The 15,987-nt window shown below is 49.0% G+C and overlaps 1 protein-coding gene across 9 annotated transcripts in view; it reads right to left on the reverse strand.

Annotated features, from left to right (window-relative positions):
- PTPRE (protein tyrosine phosphatase receptor type E) overlaps positions 1 to 15,531 on the reverse strand; it is an 88,199-nt gene extending 72,668 nt beyond the window's left edge. Inside the window, exons 1-2 of one of the 9 annotated variants that reach the window (XM_010408439.4) lie at positions 5,154 to 5,328; positions 4,623 to 4,734 (exon numbers count right to left, since the gene is read on the reverse strand). In XM_010408439.4, the coding sequence (XP_010406741.1) occupies positions 4,623 to 4,661 (39 nt within the window). In that variant the 5' untranslated portion in view covers positions 4,662 to 4,734; positions 5,154 to 5,328. Of the gene's footprint in view, positions 1 to 4,622; positions 4,735 to 5,153; positions 5,329 to 13,984; positions 14,259 to 14,504; positions 14,554 to 15,362; positions 15,388 to 15,470 lie in introns of those variants that run through there. The other 8 variants (XM_019291261.3, XM_039553511.1, XM_039553510.1 and 5 more) reach the window with 8 other exon arrangements.
- Positions 15,532 to 15,987: the final 456 nt, after the last annotated feature.

A 15,987-nucleotide genomic window follows, 5' to 3' on the forward strand; every position in this document is an offset into this window, starting at 1 on the left:
TAGCCATCTGAAAGATCCCACAGGCACCTGAAACACCTAACAGCTACCTCATAACCCATCTAAAATACCCCTTAATCACTTAAAACACCAAACAGCCACCCCATAACAATCTAAAACACCCCATAGACACCCCATAACCATCCAAACCACCTCACAGCAATCTAAAACACTCAGCAGCCACCTCATAACAATCTAAACCACACCAAAGCCACCCCAAAGCCATCCAACAGGCATCTAAAGCACCCCATAAACATCTAAAAACACACCACAGCCACACGAAAGCCGTCTAGAACACCCCAAAGTAACCCCATAGTCACCTAAAACACCCCAATGCCGCCTAAAAGCCATCTAAAACACCTCATAGCCACCTAAAACACCCCATAACCAATCCATAGCTGTCTAAAACACCCCACAGCATTAGGGAAATGTTTTCACATCACACAAAGCAGGCACAGCTCACAGCAGTGGGAAAACAAGGGAGCAGCACATGCAGGAATACAAACAGCACAAAAACAATCTCCAAGATCAAAGGATTTCTGTTTTCCAACCTTCCTCTCTCGTCCCCTCCCCTCCCTCCATAGCTGAGAACTCCCTGAGCCGCCCTGCATCAGTGTTTGCGGGCCAGGCCAGGAAAATACCTGGGTTAAAATAAATAAATAAATTCATTTTTAAATTAGGAAGGCAAAAGCTCTGCAGAAGGAAACATCTCCCTGATGGGATTTACAGCCAGCAGAGCGGCAGCTCAGGGGCATGAACAAGAAGCTGAGAACAGGCAGAAACCTATGAACTATTTTTGGAAGAAGAAAAATTCTTCTGGAAGAAGACACTGACATAACCACAACAGCCTTCAACAGACAGATGAAATGACATCAGCACAAGTTCATTTGCTTCAGCCTTTGTCTGCTTCCTCTGGTGAGTTTTTAACTTCTCCTGGCCAAAAATCTCTGTCCCATTGTGGCTCCTTGGAGAAAAAGGGGAAGATGGAGAGAGCAGAAAGACTGGGATGAGTGAGGCCGCTGCTCATGGAGCCAGGGAACGGCCGGTCCTGCTCTCGTCCCACCTGGAGCTCAAGGATTGCATGGGCTTTGCAATAATTTAGCCCAGTGTGATGGGAACAGAAGCACCAACCCCCCATTCCCACCCTGCTGCAGCCCGGGATCCACATATCCTGATAAGACTGAACAAGTTATTTCCTTCAATTCCCCCTTCCACATCCCATATAATGCAACTCTACTTCCCCAACACCACAGATTGTATTCAATATTATTAAAGGAATACATTTTTCCATCAGCTGGAGCCATAGAAAACCTGTTCCCAAAGCGATAACACCAGGCTGGGGATGGCAATTTCTATTTTTACTCTCCTCAGAACGTTATCAGCGTGGAGGAAAGGTAATTTCCAGATAAGCACACACAATCTCTCCTTTCTGAGGGACTGAGTTTTATCACAGGGAGTTTTCTCACAATCACACACCTCAACAGCAGGAAACATTTGAGTATGGCCCCCATCTCCATCCTAGGCAGCTTTTCCTCAGCCCCAACCATTCCATTCCAGGATCCACCAGCAAGATCCAAGGAGCTGTTTTGTCATTTATGATGTACAGGAGATTGACTTCCCCCACAATTGTCAACGTTCATTATAAAAGTGCTGTGATGCCGAGTTCACCTACAGCTTTTCCTTCATTTTTTAGGATTAATATGATGTGAATAAACTGTTTCTCTGCCTCCCAACTTCACATTTCCATCCGACTGGAGAGGACTCTTCCACAGGCAGGAGGCCAGCATCCTCCAGAGACTCACAGGGATGCTTCAATGAACAGAAATCGGTTCCAAGTTTGTTTTCCGTAACACTGAAGGGATGAATTAAAAGTTACTGCCCTCAGGGAGCATTTCTTGTTTGCATTTACATAAAGTTTCCTTCATTTGAAGACTTTGGATGTGTCTTACAGGGATTTGACCTCTTTGCTTGGATGCTGCTACCCTAAGACCTTCCTGCAGAAGCCAGAACCACTGTTTGTCCAGTGTGGGAGATGAAAACTCCGACCTTTATCAGTTTTTGCTTATTTCAGCTATTCTTCAGTACAATGATCCAAAAAGAAATGGTGAACTCCATTCCTCCTTAAGTCATTATTACTGCTGGCTCCAGGAGTTCCTGTTCAAAGGCTGGATAAACAGCCAGAAATCCAGATGCAAAACAAAAAGCACCAGTGGGAGGGTGAAACAAAAATAGGTAAAACTCCTTAAAAAAATACAAGACTCTCACTGTTCTGTGAATTCTGACAAGGAAGGAGCTGTACAGCTCCAAGCTGAAACACAAAATGGACACGGGTCAATCTTCAGAGACCTCCAGGAGTTGCTCAGGGCTGAGGATGACAACCAGGACAGTGATTCCTGTCCCCTCCAGACTACCAGGACTTCCAGTGCATTAGACATTTTTACAGAGAGAAGTCCACGAATGACAGGGGTTTAAAGTCAAGATGCAAACTGGACTCTCCATTGGCTCTTCTGCTGCTCCAGTTGCTCCTACTCCTTAAATAGTGGAGAGATACGCCCAGCTTTTGGCACAGGCTCTGTTTTTCCATGAAAACACCCTCTGTGACTTGGTTGCTTCTAAAAGGCTCAAATAACAGAGCCCATCTTTCAGATGGACTCTTCCCTCAAAAACTGGTGATCAGATGTGCCTACGCAGATGGATTCAGCTCTAAACAACACAGAGCTGGGAATCCATCAGCTCAGAAAGGCCTTGGCTGCTTTTGGGCATCCACAGCTGCTCTGGGCACCCTGTGCCAGGGCCTCCCCACCCTCCCAGCCAGGATTCCCTCCCAATCTCCCATCCAGCCCTGCCCTCTGGCACTGGGAAGCCATTCCCTGTGTCCTGTCCCTCCGTGCCTTGTCCCCAGTCCCTCTCCAGCTCTCCTGGAGCCCCTTTAGGCCCTGCAAGGGGCTCTGAGCTCTCCCTGGAGCCTTTTCTTCTCCAGGTGAGCACCCCCAGCTCTCCCAGCCTGGCTCCAGAGCAGCTCCAGCCGTCGGAGCAGCTCCGTGGCTGCCTCTGGACTTGCTCCAGCAGCTCCACATCCTTACACATAACTGGTATATTCCCAATATGAATTATTTCACAACAGAGTAAATATTTTATCCCAAGATCAGCCCAAGTCTTGCTGAAATCGAGCCTGCACAGCCTCAGTCAGCTCCTGGCAGGTCCTCGTGGGCCACGGGCAACTGAGGTCAACTCAGCACGAATATGCAACACATTTGTTCCATTTGTTCTGCAGAAACATCAGGACAGGAAAATGAGAACCAGCAGAATTTTTCTTTTAAATGCTCCCAGTAAAAATGTTATTGAAGACATCAATGGCCAGAAGGTCTCCCCCAAAGACATGAGCCGAAAATGAGGCGTAACAGGGCCCAGACACAGCCCACACACACACAGGAACCACTGCTCAGCATTCCCAGCACGAAAGCTGCTCCTTCTCCTGGAAAAACAACCTCGGAAAATGCCCCAAATCTGTTCAATTAAACCCAGAATGGAGTGAAATTCAAGTGTTTTCCTTCAGGCTGCAGCAAGGGATCCCCTGCCTGCTCCAGGGCACCCAGTTAACACCAAACTGCAGTTAAAATAAAGCTTTGACAGGCACCTGCAGAATAAATTTGCTAACGCTATTCGAGGGTGAAAGGAGAAATAATTTGGATTTGGGTCTCTGGATCACAAGGCCATGATGTAATTTTAAGCCCCTCTAGGGTCCAGGACTCTGAAGATTCCTTGTCCATTCAGATCCAAGTGGAAGATCTGCAAGAGGTTTTAAAGACTTGATCCTGCCTGGCCAAAAGCTCATGGACAGACACTCAAGACAGTCTCAAACAACACCAGCAGAGACATTCCCAAAATAAGGAAAGCTAGCTATCCACTTGGCATTTTCTTATCCTGCTCAGGGTATGAGGTCAGATATATTAAAGCCTATTTCAAAATAAAATGCTGTAGCAGAGTCCCAGAGGTGCAGTAATAATATCCTTTCCCCATTGTCCTGACTCTGTTTGCTTGGAAACAGAGCACACAGATGATTTTAGCATCCCAGAAATTTATAACTGGGGATGCCTTGTTTGCCCATTCTTCCTCCAGAAAGCCACATCAGCATAAACGTGTTTAATACCTGCTTGCATGACTTGGGAAAAATGAGATAAAATTAAGAGCTCTCCAGGAATCCAGAAGCAAAATGGGCTGTGGGGATTCTGTATGGAGAAATCCCCTTTTTGGGACCCAGCAACACCAGGGCATTGCTGCCATGAACACAAATCTTGCTCAATTATTTAAATTTGGTCATAACTAAAATAAATTTTTAAAAATCCCAACCTAAAGAAACACACCAACACTGCTGCCCCAACGACCCCCAAATTAATTTTACTACAATAATTACTGATTGCCACTATTTACTATCCTGATACAACCAGAATTAATCATGTATTTACCATGCCTTAGGCTTGAAGCTATTTTAAGGAGCCACTATTTCCCAAATTCCTATTGCCAAACATCCCGTGTTGCAATTAAACAAGAGTTACAGCTTTTAAAGACTCCGATCAAAGAGCAGTGACTGATGCAATTGTTTAGATGTTTCCAGGGAGACTTACAAAGCCAGAAAACACCTGGTGGTTTGAAGAGGTTCTCATGGGAGTTCTTAAACACCGAGCTGGAAATTACACAAATGCCTCTGTGGTTTCTGAGTGTTGTTTCCTTTTGGCCCTGCAAATTAACAGGATCTCTTTAATACCTTTGATAATTTATTAGCTCCTGCTCAACTGCTGCAAACCCCTAAGCAGCAAATCCCTGATGCCACCAATTCTGCAAATGCATTGCTGCCTGTGATATTTATGTGCTGCATCACTAATTATTGATTTGAGGAGCTGAAAGCGGCTTGAGAAGTTCCTTTTCTACCTGAAATCACAGTATTTTGCCACATTTACATCCCACAGATACAATTCATCAACACATATAAGATTAACACGGTAGTTTTAAGATAAAATTATAATAAAAAGACCAATACTACAAGGAATTTTTAAGAAAAGCATCATGCCCTCCTGACCTAGGGAGATTAAGAGAAAAATAAACCTCACACCCATAAAACACAACCACCAGTCCCAAATACCAAGAAATGCCATCACCTGCCTTTGGCTGAGGGAAGAGGGGACTTCCCTACACTCCTGCCTTGCCCTTGACAGGATGAAACAAATCACTGCTGAACGGGCTCATTTTCCCCCTTGGGCTTTGTTGCTTCTGTCTCCGAGGAAAATTCCAGTTTCCCTGCAGGGATAAAGGTTCCTGTGAGCCCTGGAGGCAGTGCCCATGAATGGCTGCAGTGTTCAGTGCCAGAGCCAGTCATGTTCCCCAAAACAATTGGTGTTTGTGGCTCCTCCAGGCAGCAGCAGCCCACTGGACATCAACAAAGGGCTTGTACCACCTCTGGGAGAAAATACTCAAGAGAAATACAGTATTTTCTCTAAAATTCACCTTTTTTGTTTCATACTTTCTCCAAAAAATCCAAAAATCTTTTTTGTTTCATCCTCACAGTCAAAGCACCTTTCAACAATCACCACCGAAGCCATGGCATGTCTCAGAATGAAAAGCAGTTGGGAAATGAGTTTAACTAAGTGAAAGCTACAGCTCAGCCATGCTCAAGTCATTAAAAAATGAGGGCAGATCTTGCAGTGAAAATCAATTTTTATGACAAAGTCTTTTATGCACATACAATTACACGTGCAAGGTGTTCTCTGCATTCAGGTTCTGATTGTTCAAAGCAGAAATTCAAAGCCCACTGCCCTCACCAGCTCCAAATTCTTCCCTGTACCTGGTTATCCTGGGAAGGTGAAGAGCAGAGATGGGATCCCCCAAGCCCCCCTTGCAAACCCTGTCCTTTAGGTCCATGGGCATCCCCACAGCCCTCACCTCAATTCATGGCTCTCTTCATCCTGCTTTGCCCAACACCTCTGCTTCCCAACAAAGCCACTTCCACCCTCGGGAACTAAACACCAACTGGCTGAAGTTTCACTTCTAAGCAAATCCTCAACTCCCACCTTGCTTTATTCCCATTCAAACCATCCATGTCCTTTATCTAATCATAGGGATTGCTGTCATTTGTACAGAAATTGCACCTTAAAATTATTTTACTCTGTCTTGTTCTGTTGGCTTTGATTCATTTCTTTTGGTGGTAAGAATCAATTTCTATCTTTGTATAGACATAAGTGTGTGAAATGTACATTACCCAACGCTGAAACTCAACCAGTTTATCTCCCAAACTCCTTTCCCTCATCAGAGAGAGTGAATCAAAATATCTTTGAATAATAACATGGTCATTTGAGATGGCTAAAGGTGTCCAAAGCACTGCTGGATGGACACAAAACAGCACAAGACATGGTTCATGCTCAGCTTTAGGAGAGCAGTAGAGCTGGTGGAAGGCACTGAATTTAAGAGTTTCAAATATATCTCAATTCAGAAAAAATCAAAAATTTTTCAAAGCCATTTACCACACTTCTGAAAAATAATACACAGCTGTGACTGCATTTCTCGCTGAGAAATTACCCCACCATTGCTTTCTCCCTTCCCCCAGGCCCTGGACAGCTGGGCACAGTTCTGCAAATGCTGTCTGGCAGGACAGTTCCTTCCTTTCCTCCTTTCCCACGCTCCGGAGCTGGTTCCGATTACAGCTCCCAGCGATGGCCTTCGGAATGAGGGGAAAAAACCTCAGGGACAGCCTGGCCATCTTTAAATCCCATTCCAGTAAAAGTACACAGAGCAAAACTGCCCTCAAAGAACATGGTCAGCACCAGCATCCTGCACAGTATTAATCCCCGAAAACTGAAATGTAAAACTCTCTTCACAGAGAAAGTTTTGAGGGTTCGGTGATTTTCCAAGGAAATTATTCAAGGTTCTTCCTCGGAAAATTCTGGTAAATGAGGCCAAATTTCAAGGGTAAATAGTTTGATGCAGTGCAGCAGTTCTCAGGCTTCTTCAGGACAAATTACAGCTCAAGTTACACGTGCACAGAACTTGTAAATAACTTGGACAGTTCACCCTTCAAAGACACTAAAAAAAAGGAGAAAGTGAAGAATCTGACTGCAGAGAGCTCAGCTGTGCTCTCTGCATGTCCCAGGTCATGCTGTGCTCAGGTGAAATCGAGGACTTAAAAGTGGAATAAAATCACAGAATCATGGACATGTTTAGGTTGGAAAGGTTCAAGATCATTGGGTCCAACCATTCCCCAGCACTGCCAAGGCCACCACTGCCCCATGTCCCCAAGTGCCACATCCACACAGCTTTGAAATCCCTCCAGGGATGGGGACTCCATCACTGCAGCTGTGCCAGGGCTGGACAGCCCTTTCCATGAAGGAATTGTCCTCAAATGTCCACCCTGAGCCTGCCCTGGCCCAGCCTGAGGCCGTTCCCTCTCCTCCTGTCCCTGTTCCCTGGCAGCAGAGCCCGACCCCCCCGGCTGCCCCCTCCTGTCAGGGACTTGTGCAGAGCCACAAGGTCCCCCCGGAGCCTCCTTTGCTCCAGGCTGAGCCCCTTTCCCAGCTCCCTCAGGAATTCTCCAGCCCCCTCCCAGCTCCGTTCCCTGCCCTGGACACGCTCCAGCCCCTCCAGGGCTCTCCTGTCTTGAGGGGCCCCAAACTGACCCCAGGATTTGAGGTTCCTCCTTGAAAGATGCCCCATTATGACAGCAGCAATTATCTCAACATCACAAGCTGTTTCTAGTAGTTCAAACTACGTAATGTAAATAGGTCATTATTTAAATATAGTTCCCTGTTTCCACCTTTTCCTTTCCTCTCTGCCTTCCCAGAAATATTTAAGTCTCTACAACTTCCTCTCCCCCCACTTCTGCCGGGAACCAGTGCTGGAGTGGGAGGTGTGCCTGTGGAGAACAGATTAGAATTAAGTGTTGAATCTGTGGCCTTGAAACGTGCCCTCAGCTGAGTTTTTAATTTGGGCTTTTCAAGATTGATCAGCATACGTGCAATTTAAAAGCAATTTGAGGCAGCAAGGTAGGGAGTTTGACTTAAAATTAATGAGCTTTTGACATCTGCAAACAAAATGATAACGTGAACCCATTTAAACCCAGCCCCATGTTTAACAGGGAAAACATCTATCATTTTAACGTGGTTACACAAAGGCTTTTCTGCTGCAATCTGAAAGCTGTTCCACCACAGTCTTGCTCTCAGCAGCAATTTGCAAACTTTGTTGTATCAGATTAGTAGAAAGACAAGCTGCAGATCAATTAATATTATTGAATAATTAAATGCTTTAAGTGACATTGTGCAGCATGATTGAAGACACTTACGAAACCCAAATTTAAATTAAACAGAATCAGTACCTGAGACATCTAATCCTGTAGAACACGGGGTACAAACGTTATTTATGGCTTGTTTAAATCAGGATTTCACTACTCAGGAAAAGCCCAGCACTGCAGCTCCAGCAATCCACACCATATTCCAGCAGAAACCGAGGCCAGGAATGCAAAGGAAAATAATCCTCCAAGGACAACCAGCAAAGATGACAAGATTAAAGGGCAAAAGACAGTCAAGATGGAATTTACCAAAAGAAATGGTAAGCAGGGTGAGGGAAGGGTTAGGAGTGAAAACTGCTCTGAAGCTGAGGAATTACAGCTCTTGGTGAAGAAATAGTTACAGATCCTTTATCAAATATCCTGCAAACCAGAGGGTCAGCCAGCAGGAATTGTCATCATTGGCTTCAAGCTGTCATCACACTGACTTTCATTCACCAGAGTTAGATTTTCCTTCGGACAAAAAATTCCATTAAAATAACCAGAGGAGGTAAGAAATTACAGGAGCAAATGCCAAGATGGAAGCAGACATGGTCTGAACCTCACAGAGCATGGTCCCACCTTCGGGAATACGCAGACAGGACACCAGCAGCTCCTGGGGCACCTGTGGGATTCAGGATCACATGCAGGAAGTACCAACTCCTATAACCAACCCAAACCCAACCACTCCATCCTCATCACAACCCACATCACCCCACAGCCATGGCAGAGGGGTGTTTGAAAGCATCGAGTTCCCCAGTTCATCCCACTCTGGCTCCACCAAAACTGCTCTGCTGGTCTTGGAGGGGCACCATGATGAACCACAGCAGCTCCATTTCAGCTTCCTCCAGAAACTACCAGATCAAAGAGATTGATTTTGGTGAAAGGGAAGAAAACTCAAACCCCACAGCAATTAAAGGAACACCCAACCATCAGGAAACCTGGAATCGATTGAGTTCAGAAGGGTGAGATCCTGCCATGGATGTGGAGTTGGGTATTTCAGTCTAAATTATTTCCTCCAGAGCAACAAAACGTAGAAATTGGAGGTTTATCCTCCAGCTGACCTGATTATTTTGTCTTGATCTTTTACAAGTGACGTGAGTAACACACTTTTCACTTCTTCCCCTGTAAATCTCCTGTTATTTGCTTTCTCTTTAAAATTCATTGTACTACTGAACCAAAGCCTTTCCAAGTCCTCATTCTTCCTGGTGATCCTGGTTGCTGCATCCCTGTTTGTGTGTTATCTTCAGGGAACAGCTGTTCCTGGCACAGCTCCTTCCAGCTGCTGGGGCATCCTCACACTCCTGTGGGAAAGAGCTGCCACTTCCCAACACAAGAATCCCAAAAATTGTCACTTCTATCGCTCATGTATTTTTTTAGTTTATGTCTCATCTCACCTCTGCCTGATTTACAGCTTTGGTTTTTGGTTTTACCTGCTCAGATCTCTCACTCTTACCAAAAAAATTATTGCTGTACATTAGAAAAAGGAAATCTCGGATAAGCCAAGTTTTCAGGACTGAGCACTTTTTCCTTGTTACAGAGGGGATAAAAGTGATAGAAAAGCTCACAGCTGAGTCGTTGTACATTTCCCAGTGACAATCCACCATCACTGCAAGCAACAAACTAATCCAGCAAACTTCTTCCCGGTTTTATTTCTTCCCTTAGCCAGGAAACACCTTTGAACACAGACAGATCTCTGTGAGCAGATTTTACTTTGCCATTTCAGCACTGAGTCAGTGCCAGGAGCCAAAGGGAAAAGGGCATTTTTGGGGCAGGAGATGTCACTGGTGAGGCATCCTCTGCAGGAAACATATTTGGGCAGGCAAAAGGATATCAGTGATGGAATTATTATTATACTTGCAGTAAGTCGGCTGAACATGCCTTAAAAATACATTCCATAATGTGAATAACTCAAAATTAAATCCTGTACAAACACTTCAGCACAATGCTGCTGCTGAGTGCCTCCTAATCTCTGCCTTATCAGTATCTCATTTCAGCTCTGGCTTAAACAAGCATTAAATATATTTGTACAACAAACCTGAAGAGATAGCTACACATTGGAGCAAGAAGTTTGGAATAAATACAGGCAGGGTTTTTTTTTAATATTAACACTTAGAGCGTTTGGGATGCAGATCAGACAGGGCAAAAACAACACCAGGATGAAACCCTGCGCAGAAAGGCACAATGAGTAAAAAAATATAAGATTAGAGTTTAAAAGGATGCAGAAATCCTGCACAGAGCAGCCACTTCTCATTCAGCCCGAATTCTGCTGCATCACATCACAGATCAGTTCAAGCAACACCCGAATCATTCCCTGAGACAGCTCCGAGCCCATAAAACCAGAGTCACATCCAGGGGAGCCGTAAACGCTCCGCCAAGACCTCACAATTCCAAACTCCTTAATAATTCATGGATCCAATTTCCACCACTTTCCATGCCGGGCACAGAACGATATTGCAGCTTACAGAGGGATTCTGCTGCCATTAATATTGCAGCAGGAGATCAATAATGAAACGCCTATCAAGGAGCAGAGAGCTGCTCACTGCGGGCATCCAAACAGCGTCCCTCAGGTGTGGCTGCTCCGCTGGCGCTTCCCAACCCACAGGGATGCAGCCCTGGAAAACTGCAGCCTCCCTGGGGCTGCTGGATGTGGAGCAAGTGACAGAATTGGGAGTCTGCAGGGATGATTCACCAAACCCATCCCATTGTGCTGTTCCTACCACACTATTTATTAAGGAAATATGGTGCCTTCCTGCCAGCCCCCCTGGAATAAGGATGGAATTGCAGCTTCTACCCAAAACATCTGTTTTCAACCACTTCTCCTGAGAAATTTTCATGGCGTGTCCAGATACAGAATAATTCACTTTAACTTTTTATGTAAAAACAAGGGTTTTTTTCCACCAAAACATCATCATTCACTGCTGACGGCCCTCGAGTGCTCTGCCGCCACCTCCACACACACAGGATCTCCACCTGCTGTTAAGCCGTGCCATAAATCCGTGCTGAGGAGTCTTTTGGAAACAGAGACTGAAACACAGTGTCACATTTACAAAATGACAACATCATTCCCAGGAGGGACCAACACAATGCTCAGGTTCTCTATAATTGAACCATTTTTCTGCAGAACCTCCCACTGCTCCAGCAAGCAGGGTGGACTCTCTGTGCTCCCAGCAGCACGACAAATGATCGTTATTCTTGGGATCTTCCTGCTTTTCCTCCTCCACAGCATTCCACGCTTGCTCTTTTTTATTTTCCACTGCAACTGACCTGCTCCAAAACCTTGAACAAATTTCCCTGACATCACCAAGCAGGAAGAACATAAACACTTCACTGATAACAAGTGCTGGAGAGGGACTTTTGATAAGGGCACGGAGTGACAGGACAAGGGGGCTGAAGGAGGGGAGATCTGGAGGGGATATTGGGAAGGAACTGTTCCCTGGGAGGGTGGGCAGGCCCTGGCACAGGGTGCCCAGAGCAGCTGGGGCTGCCCCTGCATCCCTGGCAGTGCCCAAGGCCAGGCTGGACACTGGGGCTGGGAGCAGCCTGGCACAGTGGGAGGTGTCCCTGCCCATGGCAGGGGTGGTACTGGGTGGGCTTTGAGGTCCCTTCCAACCCTTCCGTGCATCTCTAACACGTGGATCTGACTCTGAGAGAACACCAAGGACGTCTGTGACAGGGCAGAATTGCACTGCTGACTTCCTTCAGCTCTATTTCACTTGGCAGTTTGTCAACCCCTGTCCACTCATTTTTCTTCACAAAATCTCTTAAATGAGCGAGACAAAGGTCACCAAGTACACCAGACAGAGCTCTGCTGTAACACAGTCAGAAACCAGCTCAGTTAATAGCACAGCTCTGCACCTTTGGTCCAGAAACCCAACAAACTTCCAGATCCTCCTCCTCCTAACCTGCTGTCACCTTCCAGCTGGGAAGGTGGAGGAGCCCTCTCTGTGCAAGGCAAGGACCAGCTCTGCCCTCTGCCCCAGCTCCACGGGAACCTGAGTGGGACAGGAAGGTTTTACACAGACACTGCACCTGCTGAGTCCCCCAAAAATCATTTTCCGCCTTCCTATAATTTCAGACCACATGGCGCATCCCTGACACCACCCAGGAGCTGGGAATGCCATGGAGGGCGAGGGAAGAATAAGACCAAGAAAATTCAGGGATTTACGACAGCTGTTTTATGGAAAGGTCAGCCCTTTACTCAGAGATGAAAAACCTCGACTGAGCTTGATAACAGATAAATAACCATGAACATGTCAGGTGGAAAGCAGGAGAGAAACCAAGATACAAACTCAAACTAGGACCTAAATGTGCTAAAATTCCCCACTTAGCACCTGCACTTCCCAGCCTGAGGAGAAATTCCTGCAGCCCAAACAGCCCCAGCACCACGCTTTAGGCACATAACGATGGCTGGGTTTATTAAAGGTGCCAGGGAAGCCTTCAAAGCAGGAATTCAGTTCTGCTCTGTGCTTGGGAGAACATATTTCCAGCATTTCAGGAATATAGAGCACGCTAGTCAGAGCACAGCAAGGATGGCTGGGGGAACACAGCAATCCCTTTATTTGGGAGCACAGTAAAGCAATCAAACACTACGCCCACACCATTTTGTTTCTCACGTTACTTTCTTTCCCTTGCTCTCTCACGTTTCTAAGCTCACTCCACACATTTCAACTCGTTCTGGCACTTGAGAAAACAAATGTTTTCAGCTAACTCCCTTTGCTGGGCCGATCCAGCACCTCACAGGTGATGTTTGCATCCACACCAGCGCGGCCCCCTCATCTTGGGGACCTCAACCTGACAGTCTCTGCTTGTCCCACTCCATCCCCACCCCTTTTCTCTTCAGCGCCACCACCCCAAGCACAAAGCCCCGTAAACACCTCGTTACTCCCCATTAAGGACTCTTCGAAGCCCAAATTCCACCTGGTCAAGAACAACACCAAGCTGGTTCCCCCCCTCCAAACCACCTGCAACTTCCCATTCCAAGGCTGAACTGGTTTCATTTATCCCCCAGCAAAGTCATAACGTCCCTCCAGGATGAGGAAAGCCCATTTTATCCACATTTAAACCTCTTCTAAACTACACCCACTTTCCAGCTGAACGTCATTGGTTTTCATCAGAAGTTACTTATTTTATTTATTTATTTATTTACGAGCCCCAAACACAATCTGCACAGAAGGTATGACTGCCACGCACTTAAAAATTCTTTTTTTCAATTCTTTGCCTCTTTATTTCTACTTTCCACGGCTTATAACATCTCAGGGGGAAGAAAAATCTCAAAAAACAAAGCTCGATAAGCGCTGTCTTTTCTTTCAACTCAGCAGTCTCTACCCCATCCAAATCAGACACAGCCAGCTACGCAGCTGAATACACAGAAAATCACTTCACGCTATTGAAATAAGCCACATGGAGAGTAACCTCACTGAAAAATTGGGAAAAAAACCCAGGAGACAGCCTTTCACAATTAGAAAACACTGTTCCATCCCACAGCAAATATCCATTAACCCTTTCCACAAAGCCGCGAGTAAAGAGAAAAATAAAATCCTGTGACGGGAGGCAGTGAAAAGTCGCGTGAAAGCAAACTAATAAATAGAACGAATGGAAATAGAGCGAGTTTAAACAACACCAGCCTTGACCGTGGGAGACCAGAAGAGTTCGTCCGCAGCCACCGGTCCCGCTCACCTGAACGCCGCCCCCAGTCCCGCTCACCTCAGGAGGGGCTGGATGGGAACCGACGGGAGAAAATCGCTTTTAAAGGCGCAGCTCAGGCGCCAGCCCCATCCCGGCAGCGGGGCAGAGCCCGGGGCGCGGACACCTGGGAGGGATGCCCGGGGATGCGCAGAGACGTCCAGGGATGGCCGGGGATGCGCGGGGAGCCGGCCGTGCCCTTGGCGCAGCTGCTGCCGCCGCGTCCCGCATCTCCCGAGCGCCGCGCGGTGTCCCGGCCCCGCCAGGAGCTGCGCCCGCCGCTCCGCCCGCCCGGCGCTGCCCCCGCCGCGGTGTCGCCGCCGGGATGTCGCTGCCGGGATGTGGCCGCGCTGTCGCGCCGGCGCCCACGGCCGGTCCCGGGGAGCGCCGCTCTCCCCGGCCGTGCCCGGCTCGGCAGCGCCGCCAACAACCGGGAACCACCCGGCCGCTCCCCGGCACCTGCGGGCGGCGGCATCCCCGGCGGTCCGCGCTCCCTCCCCCCGCCCTCGCTCACCTGCGCGGCTGCGGTGGCTCCGCGGGCCGCTGGCGGCGCGGCCGGGCCGCCCGGGCAGGCGCTGTGGGCCGGGGCGGCGGCTCCCGGCAGGAAATTTCCCTCGGCCGCCGCCTCCTCCCGCTCCCGCTCCCGATCCCGATCCCGCTCCTGAGCCCGAGCCCGCGGCGGGCGCGGCGCCGCCTGGCGGACACGGCGCGCACTGCGGCGGGAGCGGCGCGGCCGGGGGGACGCGGCCTTGGGGCTGTGCCGGTGCCACCGCCACCGCCACCGCCCCGCCGGTGCCACCGCTACCGCCGCCACCGCCACAGCCCCGCTACAGCCCCGCCGGTGCCACCGCTACCGCCGCCACCACCACCGCCACAGCCCCGCCGGTGCCACCACTGCCACAGCCCCGCCACAGCCCCGCCGGTGCCACCGCTACCGCCGCTACCGCCGGTGCCACCACCGCCACAGCCCCGCCGGTGCCACTGCTACCGCCGCCACAGCCCCGCCACAGCCCCGCCGGTGCCACCGCCACAGCCCCGCCGGTGCCACCGCCACAGCCCCGCCGGTGTCACGGCCAGCACAGCCCCGCCACAGCCCCGCCGGTGCCACCGTCGCCACAGCCCCGCCACAGCCCCGCCGGTGCCACCGCCACCACGGCCAGCACAGCCCCGCCACAGCCCCGCCGCTCCCCGGCACACGCGGGGGCTGCGAGCGCCGGGCTCCCTCCCGAGCCCCTGAGAGCGCCCAGCTCTGGCCGGGCCGCACCTCCCCGTGTCCCATCCCCGCGTGCTCCCGGGATGCCGGAGTCCCCGCTGGGCACCTGCCACCCTGCGGGCTCCGTGCCCTCGCTGCCCGGCGGTGGGACGGACACACCTGAGGCTGGCGGTCCCCAGCGTCCCCTCCAAGGGACAGCGAAACGGGACGGGGAGACCCGAAATAGAAACGGCAGGTGGGAAAGTAGGACAGGGAGGAGGGGATTACCGAGAATCAGGAGTCACCGCGGCTCAAGGCACATCTTGCTGCCTCTTGGCTCCAGTCCCTGCTACACACCTCTCCCAGAGCCAGAGGAGCCTCCCAGCAGGAGAAATCCCTTCTCCAGGAGGGATCCAAGTGATCCTAAAAGTCTTTCCCAAACTTAATCAAACTCTGGATAACTTTCAAACGCCCCATACCAATGCACCACGTTTAAGTTTTACAAAGGATGTCCCAGAGCAAGAAGAGCTTCCCAGCAGAAGAAATCTCTCCTCCAGAAGGGATGAGCCAAGCGATCTTAAAAGTCCCAAACTTAATCAAACTCTGGATTACTTTCAAACCCCCCATATCCATGCACACCACATTTAAGTTTTCCAAAAGATGTCCCAGAACAAGAAGAGCATCGCAGCAGGAGAAATCCCTCCTCCAGGAAAGATCCAAGTAATCTTAAAAGTCTTTCCCAACCTTAATGATTCTCCACGTTATTTTCCAAACCCTCACACCCACGCACACAACATTTTGGTGC

Source organism: Corvus cornix, chromosome 6 (genome assembly GCF_000738735.6).
Source record: "Corvus cornix cornix isolate S_Up_H32 chromosome 6, ASM73873v5, whole genome shotgun sequence".
NCBI classification, from domain to species: Eukaryota; Metazoa; Chordata; class Aves; order Passeriformes; family Corvidae; genus Corvus; species Corvus cornix.